This window comes from Thunnus maccoyii, chromosome 8 (genome assembly GCF_910596095.1).
Source record: "Thunnus maccoyii chromosome 8, fThuMac1.1, whole genome shotgun sequence".
Taxonomy (NCBI): Eukaryota; Metazoa; Chordata; class Actinopteri; order Scombriformes; family Scombridae; genus Thunnus; species Thunnus maccoyii.
The window spans coordinates 15,160,746-15,181,769 of NC_056540.1; the positions used below are offsets into that span (position 1 = coordinate 15,160,746).

General features: G+C 38.9%; 2 protein-coding genes across 3 annotated transcripts in view; both read right to left on the reverse strand.

Annotated features, from left to right (window-relative positions):
- Window positions 1–288: 288 nt before the first annotated feature.
- LOC121901722 (macrophage colony-stimulating factor 1 receptor 1-like) lies at window positions 289–12,542 on the reverse strand. The gene is made up of 22 exons (XM_042418631.1): window positions 12,447–12,542; window positions 12,007–12,129; window positions 9,109–9,396; window positions 8,650–8,937; window positions 8,412–8,548; window positions 8,159–8,324; window positions 7,854–8,055; window positions 7,385–7,500; window positions 7,121–7,232; window positions 6,788–6,987; window positions 6,020–6,111; window positions 5,728–5,854; window positions 5,404–5,508; window positions 5,093–5,203; window positions 4,761–4,923; window positions 4,586–4,668; window positions 4,378–4,481; window positions 3,871–3,993; window positions 3,638–3,749; window positions 3,454–3,553; window positions 2,284–2,395; window positions 289–1,845 (listed from the first exon to the last, which is right to left on the reverse strand). Exons 2-22 carry the CDS (start codon window positions 12,056–12,058, stop codon window positions 1,699–1,701), a joined length of 2,940 nt encoding a protein of 979 aa, XP_042274565.1. The 5' UTR covers window positions 12,059–12,129; window positions 12,447–12,542; the 3' UTR covers window positions 289–1,698.
- A 660-nt stretch (window positions 12,543–13,202) lies between these two features.
- Window positions 13,203–21,024, reverse strand: part of pdgfrb (platelet-derived growth factor receptor, beta polypeptide) — a 35,208-nt gene continuing 27,386 nt past the window's right edge. For both annotated transcript variants that reach the window (XM_042418628.1, XM_042418629.1), the window contains exons 20-25: window positions 20,725–20,847; window positions 19,405–19,516; window positions 18,329–18,428; window positions 18,121–18,226; window positions 16,698–16,981; window positions 13,203–14,705 (exon numbers count right to left, since the gene is read on the reverse strand). In XM_042418628.1, the coding sequence (XP_042274562.1) occupies window positions 14,558–14,705; window positions 16,698–16,981; window positions 18,121–18,226; window positions 18,329–18,428; window positions 19,405–19,516; window positions 20,725–20,847 (873 nt within the window). In that variant the 3' untranslated portion in view covers window positions 13,203–14,557. The remainder of the gene's footprint in view (window positions 14,706–16,697; window positions 16,982–18,120; window positions 18,227–18,328; window positions 18,429–19,404; window positions 19,517–20,724; window positions 20,848–21,024) is intronic.

Genomic DNA, 21,024 nt, shown 5'->3' on the forward strand with positions numbered 1-21,024 from the left:
GACGGGTGAGCTAATAAAAAAGAAATATTATGTTAGCTGAAATCACACAAAGGAGGAAAAGCCTTTAGATTTTCTGTACTGTCAGTGGTGAGATGAATACTTCCCTAATCCGATTTTAGAATTGTGCAATGTTGACAGATACTGTGGGAAATTTCACAGAGGAAATGCAGATTGGACATTATCCAATAAGAAATAGGAAGTGGAGAGAGAGGGGAACAAAGTAAGTTATACATATCTAACACATCATAATCCAGCAGTATATATTCATATAAACTTTACATTGGAATCTGGAGTTTCAATGGTAAAGCTTTATTCAACGCCTCTGCAGTTTTACAGTGATTTAATTTGCAGCTTTTGCATTGATTGTCTCATTTGCATGAAAACACACATGTATGAAACACTGATTTACTACTCTACAACATTTCAGCGAAAATAAAGATAATTCTTGATTTACATCATGAGATATATACATTATTAGACATCTCACTCGTGTTTCATTCAGGTGCAAGCACATTTGAAATGCCTGAAGTCACACATATTTGCAGTCTTTATCTCTCACATAGCTTATATGTTATTCTAACATTTTCATACAGTTGGCAGTGTAGGCTGACTGCTACATATAGACATCAGTGAAGCTTACATCCTAACATTCGTCTAACGCTACAGGAATTGAAAAGATTAAATTGTGCCACGCAAAAAAAAACAAAAAAAACTTTCACATTGTCAAACATGAAACATTGTTCATTTGATCCATAACTGATCCACAGATTTCCCTGCTCAGTTCAGTTGTATTCCCTGCTCCTAAATCACACGGAACACTGGATAATTAATTAGTTTGAAGTGGAACAATCACATGTTGCCACCACCAACTGACAGATACTCTAAGTGTGTCACAAGAAATACAGCTGTGACCAAAGCGCAGAGAGGAAAACAACATGATGATTCTTTGCCTTCTCCACGCTCAATTTAGCATGTTTAAACCCGGGGAAAAAACACTCGCACTGTTTGGATATTCAATTACAGTGATCAGAGAATAAAACCTAACTTGGCTGCAACACATAAATATGAGTTGCTCGCTTAGTTTCGGGTCCAGTGTTTGTGACTGCTGGGTTTGCTTCCTCTGAGAAACCTTACATGCGATAAAATGATGAAAAGGAAGTGAACCTGCTGACAAAAGTGACTGAAAACGCTACAAAAACATGACATTCACTCTCAAGGGCAGTAATAAAAAAATAATAATAAACATAGTGTACAATATGTAATTAAGGACAAACTCCTCTGGATATGCTCTAACAGATTATTTCTGGCAAATCATATACAGATACCTCAAAATGGAAAGAATGATAAACAGTCCATGGGGGAGTAAGTAGTTTATGATAAGGTAGGCCTACAGCTTTGGATGCTTGTTTGGTTTGTTGACATGTTTCCTCCTTTCGTGCCTGCAGTCGATGTTAGACGTGGCAATTTCTAGTCATGGTCCGCAAAGAAGCAAGTCACATGCTTGCTGCAGCTGCTTGTCTGTCTGGGGAGCAGGCACGGCAGGCAAAAAATAGCTGTGAAGTCGATTCTCTGCGACTGTCCGGCAGAAGAAGAAGAAGAAGCTGTGGCGCGCTTTGGCCCATGAACTACAGCTGATCCCACTTTCCTGATGTTTGTTAATGAGTGATTGCTTTATCGATTGATTGGTAGCTACGGCTTTCAACAAAACTGGTAGTTGTTGGTCTTCATCAGAGGCTGCCCCTCTTCCTCGTGGTCACAAGACTGGTCACAGGGGCCGTCGCAGCACTTGGGCTCATCACACACTTCACCCTCTGTGACCTGCTGCTGCACATTCTGGTAAATTAGCTGTGGAAAAACATAATTATGATGGTGAAACTTGATCCAAGAAAGCCAAAATCTCTATCTGTTCTTAATACAATGGTGTGATGAGTGAAATAATCCTTTCATTCAAACAATATGTGTATCTACAGCATCAGTCGCTGTTCCTCATTTAATATGTGGCAGAGGATTTATCTGTTTTTAGAAACTGCATCACTTTTTAAAAGCTGTGTGTAACTCCTCTTGGGAGCAACACCCAAATAAGATTTTATCTAAAAAAAAAATCCAGTTAATTTAATTGGTTTGACAGCACAGCTAAATCTGTGTTGTCTCTTTGGGAGAAGAGAAAAAAAAGAGGGTTTCCTGAGGACATCTTTGCTGAAGCATCACATGCTTTGTTCATTGCATACTTTTGGCAAAGTCGGACTGGAGCCTTTACAGGCTGCTGCATACAGTACAACTCACCTGCTCCTGCTCAGGTTGGTCCCCAAGTAATCTTTCTATCATCTGACTGATCTTGCTGAAAGTTGGACGTTCTGTAGGCTCCAGATTCCAGCACATCTTCATGATCATGTAGCTGAAACAGAAGCGAAACATGCTTTAGTAAAGCTGATAGCAAACAGATGTGTTTAAGAAAGAGTGCCCTCATTGTTTGCTGCATTTTCAGGTCTTTACATTCGACTGTATTTCACTGAAAACCGCTTAAAGTTTGTGGTGTAAAAACTGTATAAAGCCAAATCAGACAAATAAGGAAAGGCTTATGGAGGTGGTGACGCAGTTTAATAAGAGAGACTTGTTCATAAGAACCCCTGCCCCTCCAGTCTCATTTTGCTGCCGTGAAATAGCAGTTACATGGGTTCCTAGCTTTGAGATCATGTGGCTAACAGGCAGAACTGAGGCCTGACTCACAGCAGAACAACAGATGATTGGGCCCTGACTCAGATTCAGTCCCTCTCCGTTTCCACAGCACAGTTATTCCGGGTGGTGTGACAGCCACGCCAAATCAGCACACACAGATGTTAGGGCCCTCTGAGATACTGGGAAAAACACTCTCTTTATTTTCTCATTTCGGTGGCTTGTTAAGTTTTGAGTTTGGGGTTAGGAGATAACCCAAAGCAAGTAAATTAAAAAGAGGAATAATGGAAGTACTTCATGAGGTTACCTCATGTGTCAGTTATTTCAGATGTCAGATAGGGTGGAAGACTGGGAAAGAAAAAAGGGATCTTTGTTCAGTCATGATGAACATTTGGGAAGCATGCTATTTGAACGGTGCAGTGTTAAAGTCAACTTAGTATCAGCTATCTTTATAAATCAGGCATTGTTAATATTTATCAAGTTAAATGCTACTAGTTAATAGTTACTGCATGTTAGCAGCTGCTAACACAACCACTAGTCTGAGAAGTTGAGTGCTACCATTTTACCAGCCGATAATAAGAAACCTAATACTATTGAGTCAATTGTAAAAACCCAGCTGATAGTCATTTGATACTCCAGTAAAACTCATCTGATAATCAGGTGACACTAAGTAGAGTAACATTGGCTGGAAATGTTCACAGAAAGGGATGTGGGCAAAAAGCAGCAGCGATCCATCCTTTGTATGAACCAGGCTATAAATTGCTGAAGCATGAAGCTTACATCTCAGGTGGAGCAAAGTCTGGTTGAGACATTTGGTAGCCACGTTTCACCATCTTGTAGAACCTTGAGTCCACAGCCATACTGGGGTAAGGGCTCTTACCTGATAGAGAATAATGTTATTTTAGAGAGTAAATCATGGAATAAATTTGAGTAAATGTAGAGGACATTGGGTTTATCTCCTCACCTAGAGAGAATATCTCCCACAGGAGGATGCCATATGACCAGACGTCACTCTGGACGGTGTACACACAGTCAAAAATACTCTCTGGGGCCATCCACTTCACTGGCAGACGTGCCTTCAAACACAAAGTGAAAAGTTGTAAAAAAAAAAAAGTGTTTTTCTATCTAGTCTTTAATTTAGCTAAATGTAAATGTTCATCTTACAGTGGTATAGTTTATTTTTGTCATGTTACTTACATTGCCCTTTACCACGTAGTTCGAGTCATTCATGATGTCACGTGCCAAACCAAAGTCACAAATCTTGGCAATTCGGTGGTCGGTCAAGAGGACGTTCCTAGCAGCCACGTCTCTGTGAATACACTGCACACAGGCGCACAATTTGTTTTTGGTTGTAAAGTCTTGCACCATAAAAGACAATAACATCTGTCGATGGAGTGTGTCTTGATGATGCGTAAAGAATTATGATCAAATACAATGTCAAACTATGACAACAAGTAAATTCAAAGAATTTACTTGGGAAATACCCCTCTTCACCCCCTCATTATGGGAAAAACCCCTCATCACCTCCTCACGAACAGATTTCACACCCTTCCCTTATGAAAAGCAATACTTTTTCATGCGGATCTGGTTGCTTTTTTCTTAAGTCTGATGGTTCCCTCTCTAGGGATGATAGAGTAGCTTCTCTAGTGTTTCACAATTTAGATGTTAGTGCACTTAGAGCTTTATACTGGTGGTACCACTCACATTTTTGGCAGCCAGAAAGTCAAGTCCTTGAGCCACTTGAAAGGAAAACCTCAGCAAATCGTCAATGTCCAGCGGCCAGTCACCAGTCTCCTCACACACAGAGTCTAGGCATGATTCAGACAGAGATAAATGCTTTTCATTAGCACAGTACTGCATACTAAATTCATTTGTTTAAATGAAACTTAGATTGGATCAAAAATCATTTTACCTGGAGTTGATTCCATGTTTGGCAGCTGGCTGGGTCTCATCTCTAAGTAGCTGCTGGAGGATGCACTAGAGATCCCGCTGTCACTGTTGGATGAAAAGAGCAAAGAGAGACAGATGTCAGAAGAGACAATGAACAGTGAGTGGATGCTTTGGACTTCACATGTTTGGTGATGTACCTTCTAATGAACTGTTTCTGATTGCAGATGTTCTTGTAGTCATTCGACTTCTCCATGATGTCAGGCATATTCATAACAAAGTTCACAAACGTCTCTGCCTTCTGGCGAAGGAAGTTCAGGAGGTCGCCGAGAATGCAGTACTCCGTGATCACAAGCACGGGTCCTGATGAGGAAACACACCATGTTATGACCCTTGAAACAAAGAAAACGTGTTTACATGCAAATTGCTTCGTTATACTAGATTTCCCATGACCTGCATAACCGCGAACTTTCATAAACTTGTTTTTTACAAGAATTTCACCAAAGATGATACAGGAAAACTAAATGCTTACCTCCGTAGGTGCAGGCTCCCAGTAGATTGACAATGTTCTTGTGGTGTCCTAGGTGGCTCAGGATCTTCAGTTCTGACATCAGAGCTTCTCTCTCATCTGAATGGGCGCTGGCTGCAGAGACACACAACACAGATTGTCATCATACTATCATCCTACCTGATCACGTGAAATAAATGTTTTAGGATTTTGAACCGAGTGATGCCTAAATCAGACATATTTTTCACGTTTTCCGGAACATTCTCAGATTTGCCAGTCATGCCCATGTAAACAATGTTCTCTCTGTTAAATCGAAGGTCTTGACATCAACTTACCTTTTAACATTTTCACAGCCACACGCATCACATTGTCTTCCTTTCCCAGACCGTAGGCTGTGGCCTCAACGACCTTCCCAAAAGCTCCAGCACCCAAGATCTTCCCTGGATGGACGGAAAATTTGAGAAGGTATTTTGAGTTTAATGGAAATCAGTACATTTTATGTCTTCTAGTTGATTTTTATTAATTATATTATGTGATTATATCTAATATTCTATTCGTATCTAATAACCTTATAACCTAATACATTTCTAATGTACTAAAAATGGCAAGTAATCCAATATGTGAGCATTTGAGTCAATTTTGGAAAACATGATGCATACCGAGCTTGAGCTTGTCCCGTGGGAACTCCCACTTCTCATTGTAAGGCAGCTGAGTGGGGTCAATGAAGGTATAGTTGTTTCCATCTCTCGCCTCAATGATCTTCCAACGAATTTCATACCTTGGTTTCTGAAGATGAAAATAAGAGAAAACTTAATAAAATAAAAACAGCAAAACACTATATCAACCCATGTTTCTCTGAAATATTTGGATGTCTGAAAAATATTTTACAATTTTTATTTGTACTACCATACTGTATGTAGTGGTTACTTTCATAATGAAAGCATCCCTTACCTGTTTATATTTGTAAAACAGAAAAACCAAAAGCACAAGGAGGATGGCCAGAATGCCTGCTGCTCCAGTCAAAGTGGAAGTGAAGAGTTTGTCTGTGCAATCAGAGAAAGATCGGTGTTAATACATCATCATTTAACTAGACAGACTGTGTACTATGCAAGATGATTTCCCTAATGTCCCTCTGTGGAAATTTGTGTAGACACTTGTTTGCATTTTCAGCATATATATAAAACGTTTTCACTAGCAAGGACCACACCATCAACAAGATACGTTTGAATGATTTATTGAAGAAGAATAGTGAATGAATTTCGCTAGCTTGCTTGTGTGTAAGCTTCGTGGGGAATCTGTCGCGGCGCCCAGGCAGCGACGGACCCCCTCAGGGCCCTATGAGGGAAGAAGGAGAGGAAAACAGGAAGAAAGTAGGGTGGTGGGGAGGGATACAGAATGCAAGAGCAAAAGAGGAGGAGAGGGTTTGGTTAGTATGTATGGGATTGCCGGAAGGGGTGCGGTTGAGGTGTGGTCCTGCTTCTGAAACTTCGCTAGTTAGCTTCAAATAAAATGGCTGCAAATGCATGTTCAGCTACACAAAAACATACAATAGGATTACACAGTTTTATAACATATTCAGCTCCCAAAGAGAGGGAGCAGCTGAGCATGAGAACACAATTTTACAAGCCAGACATTAGATTTGGTTTGAGTTCCATCCATGTGACTGTATGATAGGAACTGTGATCACATCCTGAAAGTGAACAATTATCCAATACTGACCAGAAACCTCCATGGCAAATGTGTCGCTGCTGATGCCGACGAGGTTAAAGGCCACACACTCGACAGTCATCCTCCGGCTGGACGGCCCCACGGTTAGGACGCTCTCCACCTCTACAGCCCCGTACTCCTCCCTCTGGACCTCCACCGTTGGAGCCTGGAGAGGAATCGCCATCTGCATCCCTGTGGTGTTTTCATTGCACCTGCCTCATTGCAACACATATATGGTTAGACAAAGGCACACAACCTTACATGAACACTGGTACTGCACTTTTACACCCTTGCTCACTGTAAAATTGTACGTGCTGTTACTCTTCCTTATACAGTGATACTTACGTGGGTCGTATTCCAAAACACTGGTACCAGACGATTCTGGGGGCAGGATAGCCAAATGAGGTGCAAGTTAGAGTGGTTACGTTTTCCCATCTCACCACAGCAACAGGCCTCTCTACCAGTGAGGGGAAAATGAGGGAAAAGAAAGACCAACATCAATTATTAGGTTAGTAAGAAGAAACGTTCCTTTCACCCAAGAAAACCTAATTATACTACACGACCATGAATGTGTTTATTGCTTTGATTTGTGTTAAATATGCCACTTACGATACATTTGGACTTGGAATGTGATGGATGCATTTGCCAAGTCACTCTTGGCGTAGAAGGTGTACTGGCCCTGCTCCTGGGCATTCATTCTCTTCAGCTGCAGAGTTGCATGGTACCTAATAGTGAAGAAAACAGAACAACAAAGGTCTTCAAATAGAGAAAAGAGGAATGTCTACAGAGTCTGAAGTGACTAATTCTGTGGTTTGAATTCAGACAGTTCCTATGTGTCATCGCAAAATTAAAAACAGAACATTGCTCTTCCCTTTAGCAACAGTTTCATGACCTGAGGAAAAATAATGACCTTCATGTTCCCTGTCAGGTTCACCCAAAATGCTCCGACAGCATATTTTGAAACCAGAATAGCTTCCTCTTCCTATAGTACACTTGATTGTTTTTTTTTAGCATTTTTTTGCAGAACAGTAAGCATTGATGTCTACAAAATCAGCTGTCATATGAGACTACACTGTACCTGTTGTTGTATCGGATGAACTTGTGTTCTTGTGTGGACGTATTGGGAGATGTTGGGGTGTGCCATCGGTGCTCTGTAATGTGAGGGTACGCCTCTATGAGCACACTGAGCTCCAGGTCTTCTCCCTCATTCACTTCAACTGAAAGACCCTGGTGGGCCAGCTTTGGAGACAGCTGTGGCAGCAGTCGGATGTAGGGCTTGTCTGTTCAAGAGAATCAATTTTGTTATAATTTATCAGTTCTTCATGCTTAAAGCAGTTTAGTAACAATCACGAAAGGCTGGGTGTGGCTATGTCTATGGCTCACCTACAACCAGCAGGTATGTGGTTGAACTGTTCACCCCTGCTTCATTAGTGCCGATGCAAGAAATGTTCCCCGTGTCTGCGAGGTCCACAGCAGAGATGGTCAGTATGCTCTCTATGTCCAGCCGGTTTTCTCCACTGGAGCGAACCTTCTCCTCTATAGTTGGTTTCTAAAAAAAAATGAGAGAGGAAAGAACAGTTAAAATGATGCATAGTGTCATGGTCAAGAGAGGACTCCCAGAATTCCTCGTACTGACCGATTTGGTGGTGTATTTCCAGGTGACATTGTAGTTGAAGTTGGGATTGTGTGTGGTGCAGCGAATCTTGAGCTTTTCCCCAACAATTCGCACATACTCATCTGTCTCCAAGAAGACATATGGAGGGAAACGAAGCTCTAGAGAAAGAGAAAATCATATATGAGTGTCAAATTGGGTGCAAATATCACTACTTGATGACAGCTGTGGTCAATTATTCCTAACAACCAAGTTCTCTCACTCTGAATGACATTGATGGAAAAGGCCTTGGAGGTCCTCTCCACTCCGTTGACCCTGGCTGTGCAGACATAATCAGCGTTGAAACTGGGGTGGAGGCTGTGGATAAGAATACCACGGTGCCGGTAGACGGTGAAGTTCATTCCTGGTGGCACGGTGGTGCCGTTGTCCATGCGGAGGCCCAGGTCTGTGGCTGATGGGTCAGTCAGAAGGCAGGGCAGCAGGTAAACCTCACCCTCCTTTCTCACTACCTGCAGGGACGTGCTGCTGGTCCAGAACACACGATTTGGATCTGGTGGAGAAGGGAATTATTGTCATTATTACACATTTGAGGAAATCTACTAACAGAGAGGTACAACCAGTGTGGACAATGATCCATCCAAGCACTTACAAAACAACATTAGAAAAGTTGTTCTTCTGTTCTGTACACAAAACAATAGGACTCTCTTTTGTCTGAGCTCACCTTTTACGTACACATGCACTGAGGAGCTCAGCTCACGCTGCTGTGATCCAGCAGTGTAAACACACTTGTATGTTCCAGTGAATTCTGCAGAGGGACGATCCACCTTTAAGGTGCGGACATTCCCATTGCCCTTGGACACATAGCGTCTGTGTTTGGCTAGCCTCGTTTGCCAGTTAACAGGCCCATTACCCTCACACCTCAGATCCAGAGAAGTACCAGGTTTGACCACCACCTCAGGACTCGACACCACCTTAGAGTTGAACTTGATCACCGGACGCCTCCATTCCACTGAGAGGAAATGAAAATATGACTGAATGAATATATTTATTAATGGAAACACATGGCAAGAAAAGTGTGAGAGCAAATTAGTCAAAATAGACTTGCTGAAGTTCTTAGTGTTACTCCTTGAAAATTCGAAAGTTTGTTGCTGTTTTGGCCATTTTAAGAGAACTAAGAGCTGTCTCATCTGCTCTGGGATTTATATTTGTTTTGGAAGTATTCTGGTGGATTCAGGAAACAGATTGAATACTTGAACCTGAATAACATCCCTCGATCCTTCTCGCTTCTGCTTTTTACAGTCTTGCTATCTCAACACTCTATCCACACTGAGGATAGAAGATGGAAAAACTGTAAATATCCAAAGATCCAAAACTGTTACTGTTGTATTTTTACTGAGGAACTGTTTTCCAATGCCAGAAATGAGGGAAAATACACATTCAAGAATTATAAGCATGAAAAGGGAGTAATATTTGTCTGTAGCGAAAAAACAGGCATCTTTGAGGGAGAAACTGCTAAAAAGACCCTAACCCCTAAGGGAAAAGATTTTAGTTATGAAGAACAGTGCTCTCTTTGATAACTTTGTTGAGAATCTGGACCTCAGTTGGACACATCGTTACATTTAAGCTTCATTCGGGGTTTGGACAGCTTTTTTTGAAAATTACTGACACTGGAGAGACTGAGAAGACCTTTCATCTAAACCTGCTAGTTTCTCTCATTTAATGTAACACTTTCGGTTATAATAGTTTCCTTGTGGGCTTTTGTACGGTTTGTTTTAAATCTTGAAGCAGAACTGAGACTCCATGTTCAGCATTTTTCTATTCACCATAGTGCACAAGATAATGTAGAGAGATGTGGTTTCAAGCCAATGAACATTTTAGTCCTGAACATTCTGACTAAGTGCTGCAGTCGATACCTCTTCAATCATCTAAATGTATTATTCGTCCAGCCTCAAAATGACCCCCAATTATACGTTATATGGTTATCCACCAGAAAGCAAAGCTAATCCATTCAGCCATAATTAAACCAAACAACAAATGTTTTTATGTGATCAAATGCAAATACATAAAACTGCAATTTGATGCCTGGCGGCTGATACTCACACAGTATGTGGCATTCAAAACCCAGTATATGACTGGATTGTGCAAGAAATGCTAGAGGGCTTTTAATTTATATGTTGCCTGGTACCATCAGACATGGACATCACAGCATTTTTAAGGTGTTTGTTTTTATGTAAGCTTAAGTTTATTTATTTGTATAGCACTTTTCACACAGTAGTTGTAACTCAAGGTGCTGTACACATAAGAAAAACATTAAAAATACTTACAATACATTGCACCAGATTTTGGGTGTAGACTATATGGTGCTGTGGTGAGATGGGTTGAGTTAAGATTTAGGCTATTTTTTATATGTTTTTTTTTTTTGTTATTTCACTTACCCACAACCCAAAAAATAGTTTTAACATGTTAACTATCAAGTTAATCATTAATGCTAAGTGTAAATGGCCCCAAGACAGTGTGTTCCATGTGTGTAAAGTTTGGATTTGTAAATGTATTTGTTATATCGCTTTTATTTTATTTACCAATAACTTGTGGAAATTGACACTAAGTTACATTGGCGATGGCACACAGGTCGTTTCTTCTTATGTAAATGTCACATGACAGTCTCCTTCGGTAGGTAATTGTGGCACTATCCACTCACCTAGCAGCTGAGATGACCCGCTGGCACCTGACCAGTGGCTCTTTACATCTCCAAAAACATTGGAGCAAATTTCCAAATAGGCGTTATTTGGTTACATATTAGGAATCTAAGTGGTTACTTTCTCCCCTGAAAAAATATTAATACTCAATAAAATGACATATTAACAGTCCTACAGCAAAAATTACAGCAGCTTATCCTCCGCCATTGCTGTCGGTTGGTGTGAAATGCATTCAGGGATACTTAGCTTTGGCAGCCTTTGGCCAAACAATGGTGTAACTTCATCACTCAGTCAGTGACTCACTCAGTCAGTGACAGACATTTGCATTATAGGGCTGGCCCCGCTATTGCGGTCCAGCCAAAAAAGAGGGAAAGGAAAATGTCACAAGAATGACCCCAAAAAAACTCATGATGCTGCAGACAATTGCCCTGCTCATTAAACACAGTAGAGAGTCAGATGCAGCATTTTTGCTCCTCAGCAGCACTGACCACGAGTTTTATGCCATAAATGTGCAATATGATCACAGAGCTTCACACACGAGAGGTCATGTTTGAGTAGATATTTTTAGAGTGTTATATAAATAATTGGTTAGATGTGGTGCAAATAAATATGCAACTTTAAAAAGATGTTTTGTCGCAATTTAATTTAATTAAAAAAAAAAACATCAAATTTTGAAACCACATATTGGCTGTCCTTTCTTTCAAATCAGTATGAAAATGATAAAATAATTCACTCACGCATGTTTTGGCTTTGCTCATCTTTCGCTTGTATTGTTGGATATCAGATTACATATTACACTTTTAAGTCTGATTCTTCTGTATATACTGCTATATACAGCCATCAAAAAACAACCAGAGTGAAAAGAAAAGACACTAAATACGCTGCAGCTGATTTTTAACAGACAGTGTTTGCCGATGCCTTACCTGAGGCAGCAGAGGCCACAATCCCCAGCAGCAGTGTGAGGCAGGACTGCATCCTGGATCAACTCCAAACCTACAGTTTGAGTGTTGATGTGTGTGAGTGCTACCAAACACTCTTCTTCTGATCTGTAATGCAGGAGAGAGAAATGAGAAAAAAACACTCCAGTACTTGTGCTTTAAGTAATGTCCTTTGTTAACTTCTCTTTTCTGACTGGTCGGAGTGGTTTTACCCATAAGGAAGAATCTATCTGCTATAATTCTTATCTTCTTTTGTGCACATTAAATTCAGGAAACAGACTAACGTATGAATCACTTTCAGTAAGCCTTTCATTATCACATTTAGGGAGTTAATAAAACTAATAAATTAACTCACTACACCTTAAAATATAGTTGAATTATCACACAGTGTGGAAGCATTATTGGTTTATTTTTAATGTACTCACCTGAAGATGTATTCAGCTTAACAGAGGGGTATAATAACTTCCCTGGGTTTGATGTTTCCCGCATCCAGAGCTGACACAAGAGTCCCCTCTTCCCTTTCTGTTTGCCTCTGCCCTTCTTCTCCCTTCTGCTTGTTTACAGTCTCTTCGCTACAGAAGTCACACAGCCAACATGCAATCTTTCAGACAGCAAGTGGAGGGTGGGGAGAGCTGAGTGTGTGGGGAGGCGGATCAGCATATCAAGCTCAACAAATTAATGAGTCAGTGCCAATTTGCCACAGAAAGGAGCAATTCTCCCGAGACATCCGTGGAGGTGAGACTAATCATCTCCATCACTGCTGAACCATGGCTGCCAGGCTTTTCTAGCCGTTAAAGTGTGGACGCGTGGGAGAGGGAAGGAAAGTCAAAAGGCTCTTAGAAATCTGACCTAGGAATCAGAGAAAGGCACTGGGAGACATGAGAGTGTAGAGGGAGAAAAGTCATTGTGGATATGGTGGATAGGATTTTACATCATGAAACCATCCAAGTAAGTTATAGAAAAATTCAGCTGGACATCACTCAGTGTGTAAGACAGGAATTTAGTTTTATATTAATGGGACCTTGGGAACTATTTTCCACCAGGATTAGTATTTTTAGTTTTTTAATTTTAATATTTTTTAAAGTTAAAATAGTGGAGAAAATAGAAGTGGACAGAGTAGGGCAGCCAGAGGAGAACCACTGATTCATGAAAGATTCATAATTACAATAATAATACGATAGTACACGTTTATTGTCACATTTACAACATACAAAAAGACACATATAAAAATACATTTGTCAACGTAAAGTTGAGCTTTGGTACCATAGCTTGTCATACAGTGATCTTGTGCATTTAAAATTGCAATAGGAAACAATGGAAATGGTGAACTAAGTGTTGAAAGTAGACATTGTGTAAGTGAATGTTATACAACATAACAGAAGAGGAAAAAGTGTCATTTTTAGGCACATGTACACATATGGCTATCTAGGTTTCTTGAGTACAGTAGCCCTTCATATCAGCAAGCAACAATACAGTAGCTGCAAGACAAAAAATCTGTTCTATCCAATCTACACAAAAGCACTCATTTGTGCCATCTTGTGCTCAGGCAGTGATTCGCTGTATGTATTATTTTCACTTAGGAGTCATCACAGAAACTGGGTGTCATATTCACTGTAACATACACATATTCAAATCAAAAAAGTTTTCAATGATTCTAATTTGTATTTTATCTGTAACATAGTGTACATTTATATCTTTATCATGAATATCCACATTTTTCTAAATAAAGTGCAAATCGGGCACAGAACTATGGATTAAACCTACACAATAACAACAATTCAAAATTCAATATGCTATTCAAAATTCACAAAAGACAAAAACATTTCATATTGTTCTCACAAAAGAAGAAATTTTCTGATTTCTGAAACTTCTACTAAAAAGAAGGTATATCTCATATTAAAACAGTGCATGTAGAGTCTGTTGTTCACAAAACTGCATATGTAGGGAGTCTGTAGGCATTTTGTTCTTGTCTGGATGGTGTTTGGTTTTTATATGAGCATATTTCTTTATGGTTTGTGATTATTGTTTTGTTATATAAAAACTCATATAAAACTCATATGTCATATCGACTCTATTCTACAAAAAGAAGCCCCCACTTCTCACTATTACACTGCTTGTGATCATTGATTTTTATTATTTAACAAAATGAGCCAAAAACAGAAATATGACTAAATAAAGCAAATCTAAAAAGACTGTATCAGACATCTGTACGTACAATAAATTGATTCTATAAAAGTGTGAAGAGAGTACCGTGTTAATATCTTGGCAAGCTTCTAATACTGATTGGATGATAACATCATGCTCATTATTTCTAACTGTTCTGTTTCAGAGGTACTAAGTGTGATAAAAAAAATTAAAAAAAAAAAAAAAACTCAAAGAAGGGCAAAACTTTTAGAGTGCTTAGTGGAAATACAAAGATTGCCTTCTCAGTCACAATTTTGCTACATTCTAGTTTAGTCATGTTCCCTTTTTTCAGGCGTGTTTATAAAAAAAGCCCCAGAAAAGGGCACTGTATTCCCAGGGATCCTACATGTGGCTACAGGAAGCTGTCTTCCTCCTCAGGCGTTCCGGAGGAGCCCAGCAGAGCGTCTCTCTCGCTGGTCTCCTCCAGCCTGTCCTCCTCTGGAAGGGTGTCAGCCGTGTCTTGCGACATGGAGTCGGTCTCCTCCTCCAGAGCAAGAGAGCTGAATTCAGGAAGAAAAAAACACAACTTAACTCCACTGTGCACTTAGTCACATATGAGTCACAGAAAGACAACACGTGGACAGTAGTTATTAATGTCTGTTAGTGGTGCTGATCTTATCATCTTCTGTTAATGTTTCATCACACAACACATTTTAATTACATTTAAAGAAATTATGCATCTTTCTCTCTTTGTGTTAAACATTTTTAGAGTATTTTCTAGGCTTAGGAAAGTATATCCAATGCAGTTCCTTGTATGGAGTGTACTATGACAAGCTCTCATGTACTTTTTTACACTTCAGAGGTTCTTGAAGTATTGGCATGTGCATTTAAATGGCATCAGTGAATTTGCATAAAATCAATCACTTGGCTGCTCTCTGGACAATATGTAGTGAACATATACGGTACATTACACACTCACACAAACACACTCTTAAACGCACAATATGTAATTTCAGCTGCTAGGGGTCTCTCAATCAAAACAATAACAAAAAACTGGAAACATTTGGGATAATGTAAGTACACAACTCAACAAAATATATAACAGGTCTAGTTGTTTTTAGACATTTTAATGTGGAATAATTACATATTATACCTTTAAGTCTGGACTAGATGCTCAGTTGAAGTCTGTCAGTGCAACTTAAATGTTGAGTACTCCCTGTGTATCTCTTGCACTGACGCATACTTTTGCACTTGCGCTAAATTACTGGGATGAATTGATTTGCCACCATGTTCATCTGATGTTTTTTTTTTTTTTTTCTAGTAATCAAAAATAAAACTAGCAGTACTTCTTACTTCTTTAGGATATTAAGCAGCATCTGCATGACATCCTAAAAAAAGTTTTTAAAAACTTACATTAATTGCCCTTCATGGAAATGACACAACCAAAACAATTTTTTCTTACTCTGAAAGGCCATAACTGCAATTAATGTTTATTTTTATTGTTGATGGCAATTTTCTCAATTTACCCAATAATTATTTAGTCTAAAAAATGTCAGAAAATAGTGAACAATACTCACCTATAAAACCCTGATATATTCAGTTTATGATCACAAAAGATAAACAAATGCAGCAAATCCACAAAATTAAGAAGCTGAAACCAGTGAAACAACATTTTGCTAAAAAAAAAAGACTTAAACAATTAGTCGATTATCAGAATAATTGCTGATCAATTACCACTAATCAATTACTTGATTAATGGTTTCAGCTCTAGCCATAACTATAAAAATCCTTAAAGAAAATTAGAGGGAGGATTATTGAATCTTATTCATGATTGGTCCATGTAGTGGATTTTTAAGATGCTGCCTGATGTGTCCGTGAGCTATTCATGTCTGTGGTCCTGGACAACAGTGCTACTCTGTTTTCTCTCACAAGGGGGCCAAAGACCTCAAACCCAAACCATAATGTTAAAGGTGCAATCTGTGATCCAAATGTACCCAAAAGAATCACTGTGGTGCCAAAATTCAAAAACATTCATCACTTTCAACTTGATTGGCAGGGTTTTAAAAACATATAATTAAACAACAACTAAATCCATGTTAATTATGGATTATGAAAAAAAAAACAATTATTTGATTATATACTATATGTGAATATACTTTAAATTTACTGTACATGCTCATAAATGTATTTGGGGTCGCCCCTGTGGTTTGGGGATTGGGACTTTTGTTGCTTCTCTCTTTCATTTCCTGTCATCACTTTCAATCCAATTCAATTTACTTTACTGGTGCTATCTAATAAAGGCATTAAATGTCCCTCCAAAAAACTTTAAAATAATTGGTTTGGCCTTCAAAGACAATTTTACTTGGTTGCGTGTTTATGTATGCTGTAAAAACATGACTCTGTACCTCCCTCCATAATACAGCTATTGTCTCAGCTCAACATCTGGACGAGTGGGTGTGTGGTGGAAAAAGAAACTAGTCTTGTTAAGCAAATACATCCTCATATTTCTTGCAACCCCAGCATTTAGCAGGCATCTGCAAGCGGTTCTGTACCTTGCAGGACTTTCCTCAGTGAAGGCTTCCTCTGGCTTAGGGTCTGGGATGGGGATGATGTACTCATTGTATGAAGTTATGACTTCCTGTGTGTCTGCCTCTTGTCTGAAGTCTCTGGGGCTGGAGCTCTGGTCATAGGGGTCCGCAGGGAAGGAGAGGTTGACGGGTGAGGGGGAGCCGAAAGCTGGATTGGCAATTGGAAAAGGTGAGGAGAGTCGGGGCTTGGTGCGGGCGACTGCCGGATGGTCACTTTTCAGGAAGTTGTCGTTGACTTGGCTGTATCTCTGTTGTGAGGAGACAATAGTTTGATTATCTGAACAATATGGAATCAATCATTAAGAGTCTGGGTTGCAGAGTGCAGATCTGAGATGTTGAACATCAAAGATTTACTAGATTTACTTTATCTACTTTATCTACTTTATCATAAAGGTTACTGATTTTTTCTGTTTTACTGATTGTATATTACTATATTATATCTTCATTTCAAAAGAGAATTTTGTGTGAATGTATCTAAATTTTTATTTGTTTTTGCATTTATTGACTTCTATTTGTTTAGCATTTAAATGTCTGTGTTGTACATACTATAACTACATAACTTACATGCATACCTATATTGTGTACTTTCTATATAAGCATTCAATGCAAAAAAGTTGTTATCTAAGAAGTTCAAGTGTGTCATAGACAAGTAGCACCAAGCAGTGCTGGATGAAGTCCTCGAATCCTTTATTTAAGTAAAAATAGCAATACCAGGGTGTAAAAATACTCTCTTATGAGTCCTGCATTCAAAGTTTTACTCACAGTTGCTAATAATACGTCTGTATTATAAATATACTTCAAAAATATCAATTAAAAAGTACTCATTACGCAGAGGGGCTCCATTTAGAGTATATTATTATTTATATTATATCATTGGATTATCATTACTAATGCATTAATGTGTAATATGCATATTAATACTATAGTTGGTTGAAGTGGAGCTAACCATTTTATGTACTGCTGAGAGGTTTAATCTATAAAAATGCATCATCATTTATTCATTGATCATGTGTTTTGTATGAAAAATCTGAACCTGCAAAGTAACTACAACTGTCAAATAAATTTAGTGGTATCAAAAGTACAATATTTCCATCTGAAATATAATCAAGTAGAAGTATAAAGTAGCATAAAATGGAAATACTATGTACAAGGACCTTAAAATTATACTTAAATGCAGTACTTGAGTAAATATACTGTGTCTCAATGACTGTAGGCCTTTAATCAGCCACTGGGGGGCAGATAAGCTAACTGTGAGTGAGTGAGTTAATGAGTGAATAAATGAATTACTGAATGAATGAGATAACATCACCCAAAGATGAAGTAGCACTTAAAGATCAGGAATATGCAGTATAGATGTAGTAGAGTGTAAATGAGAGCGTTAAAGCACCTTTTTGTAGCTTTCCGTCAGCATATTCCCCACGCTGTGCACAAGAAAGGAGAACTCAGGCCTCTTCTCGAACTTCTCATCCCAGCACTTCTTCATGATTTCATAACTGCAACATAAACGACATAAATTAATTTTATTTCGTATTCTTCATTTCCATGTCATGAGTTATCGGAGAGGTAACGTTAACTGAGGTGACAGTGACACTCACACTTCATCGGAGGCGTGGGCGGGTTTGGTCATTCGGTAGCCTCTCTTCAAAGCGCTGTAGAACAACTCATTCATGGGCAGATCGGGGTAGGGCGTTCCTCCTGCATAAAGCGTTTCAAATCATTTAGAAGCTAATCTAGAAATCTGAAGTCATGAACAGACTGGAAACCTGAACTTGATCTACATCTAAAGTAAACAAGACATCTTAGGTCATGCACACTAAAAACTATTCCTCAATAGAAATAACAAAATATTTAACATCTTAAATGGATTCATTTATTCTCCAAGAAGAACAGCACTGACTGATTATTTGAATCACATTTGTTGTGCAATGACCCAGATCTGAGAGCAAGATGGATCTGAAAAGTCCAATGAATGTCAGATTGAGGCCGGAAAATACAGAGAATCTTTGGTTATCACTTACAGAGGCTGGATTGTGAGTTTGTTTGCCACCACTCAGGCTTGCACTGCATATGCTATAAACTGTCTCCTTTGTTGTCATGGTAGTTTCAAAAAATCGTGGGAAGTTTTTTTTTAAAAAAAAAAAAAAAAAAAAAAAGAAGACGCTCACAATACCCTCAGCAAGGAAATACTGATTTCAAAGCTTGACTGTGCCTAATATGATTTAGACCTCATATGAGTCTTCAAACAAACTGATGTGCACATGCAATCAGACATGGAATTTGAAATTTGCTATAGTCTTGTATCATATTTTTATTTGTTGTCATTTTAGACACCTGGAAACATGTTTTCATAATTTACAGTCTGCCAGAAGAGTTAAGGAGGAGTCAAGGAGTGTTGACTTCATGAAGCACATTAATACAAGAGGTGAGGCTCATTAAGTTCAGTGTGACCTACATGAGCCATCTGCGTGTGTGTGTCTGTGGTCTGATTTAGCCTACTTTCGGGGACACATTTCATACCAAAGACCAATTAATTGGGATCAATTGGGAAAAAATAATTTTTAGGTCAGTGGTTAAGTTTAGGGTAAGGGTTGGGCAAGTAGTGGTTATGGTTAGAGTGTGTGTGTGTGTGTGTGGGTGTGTGCGTGCGTGCGTGTTTGTTTTTTGGACTCACCCAGTGTGAAAATTTCCCAAAGAAGGATGCCGTATGACCACACATCGCTCAGGGTTGTGTACAAATTATGGAAAATACTTTCTGGTGCCATCCACTTCAGGGGCAGGAAGGTCTGAATGAAGGAAAAACACACTGTGTGAGAAAATTTCATTTTGAAAAGTGAGATAGTCAACAGGGTTATAACAGTCCAGACTGCAGTTGTTTTTTTTTTGTTGTTGCTTTTTTTTTTGCAACCACTGCAGATCCACTTACGGATCCTTTTTGCACTGTTATTTAGCTATGATTTATTTTAAACAATCATCTATGCAATTCCAATGAAGCACATATATCAATAGAATCAATACATTGTGAAAAGGCTACTCCTCTCCCTTTTCACTAGACCTTGTTCTCCAAAATTATCATTGTTTGGTGAGTTAAATCATCATTATTTTCAGTCAATGATTCCATTAATTTGTCCGTTAGCTTTTTAATAAGTGAATAAATTGACTGATATGTTTGGTTTATCTGCGTTTACAGGTTTATGATCTGTTTGAAGGGTCTGTATGTTCTTACAGGTGTTCTGTCTGTGTCGGTGGGGGTCAGCTGCTCAATCACGGAGAGTGGAAATAGGTTTGCATCATTAAGGCCTCTTAGCTGTGAGGGACTGTTCATTGTTAGGATGTGGGAAGATATGTACAACTGTTCTGAAGTAAATGACATTTGGTTGAACTTGGTGCACTTATGAACTGTTTGTGTACTTATAAGTAGATTGTGATTGTCAGCATTAACAGAAAAATCCAGTGTTCATAATTGTGTTGTGTTCAATATGCTTTGAAAGCCTAGTGTCTGTGTAGCTCACCCCCATACTTACCTGAGCAGGTGGTAGGTTCCAGTTAGTTGCAGAGGAGAAGGTAAAATGCTATTCAGTGGTCAGTAGGGCAGCTTTCTGTGAGGCTGCAGATTTTAGTTGTTTGTTTGCTTTGGCTTAAGTTATTTGTTGACTTTCCCAGGGTTCATTTTTGCCTCTGTTTCTTTTATATTTTTGTTAATAAATTTTACCTTGGCTCATGCTCTGACCTGCTTTTTGTAACATCCCTTAAAAGATTCCAGTGCCATTTTTTGTTTTAGTTCAGTTTCTAGATAAGACTTTATGCATTTTATTATATACATGACCTTATATTCATTTATCTTTCAAACTCAACAAAAACATGAGCTAGATCTATCAAAAATTTCAAGTGGATCCTTCCCAAACAACTAAAGGCGTGGTCAGAGAGCTGCTATACAACTGCTTATTGTTTAAAAGGTTTTTTAATCCTTAATCTGTGCATGATTGCTACTCACGCTGCCTTTGGAGATGTAGTTGGAATCATGCATGATGTCTCTGGCCAGGCCAAAGTCGCAGATCTTCACCAGTTTGCCCTCACAGATCAACACGTTCCTTGCAGCGAGGTCACGATGAACGCACTGTTGTGGAATAAAGTGGAACAAAATAAAATCACACCCGTTATTCAAGGAATGATATGACTATTTCTTGGCTTTGCCTTTGTGCTAATAAGTGAGTGTTACAGGTTGTGTTAGGCAGATTTTTTTTTTCACCTTTTTGCAGAGCTGTTTGCACTTGTTTCCTGACATTATGCTAAG

Coding starts and splice junctions, on each gene's coding strand:
- LOC121901722 (XM_042418631.1), bottom strand. CDS start 12,058: ATGCAGTCCTGCCTCACACTGCTGCTGGGGATTGTGGCCTCTGCTGCC. Junction 7,501..7,853: donor TTCATCCGATACAACAACAG/GTACAGTGTAGT, acceptor CTTCACTATTAG/GTACCATGCAACTCTGCAGC. Junction 6,112..6,787: donor ATTTGCCATGGAGGTTTCTG/GTCAGTATTGGA, acceptor CTGATTGCACAG/ACAAACTCTTCACTTCCACT.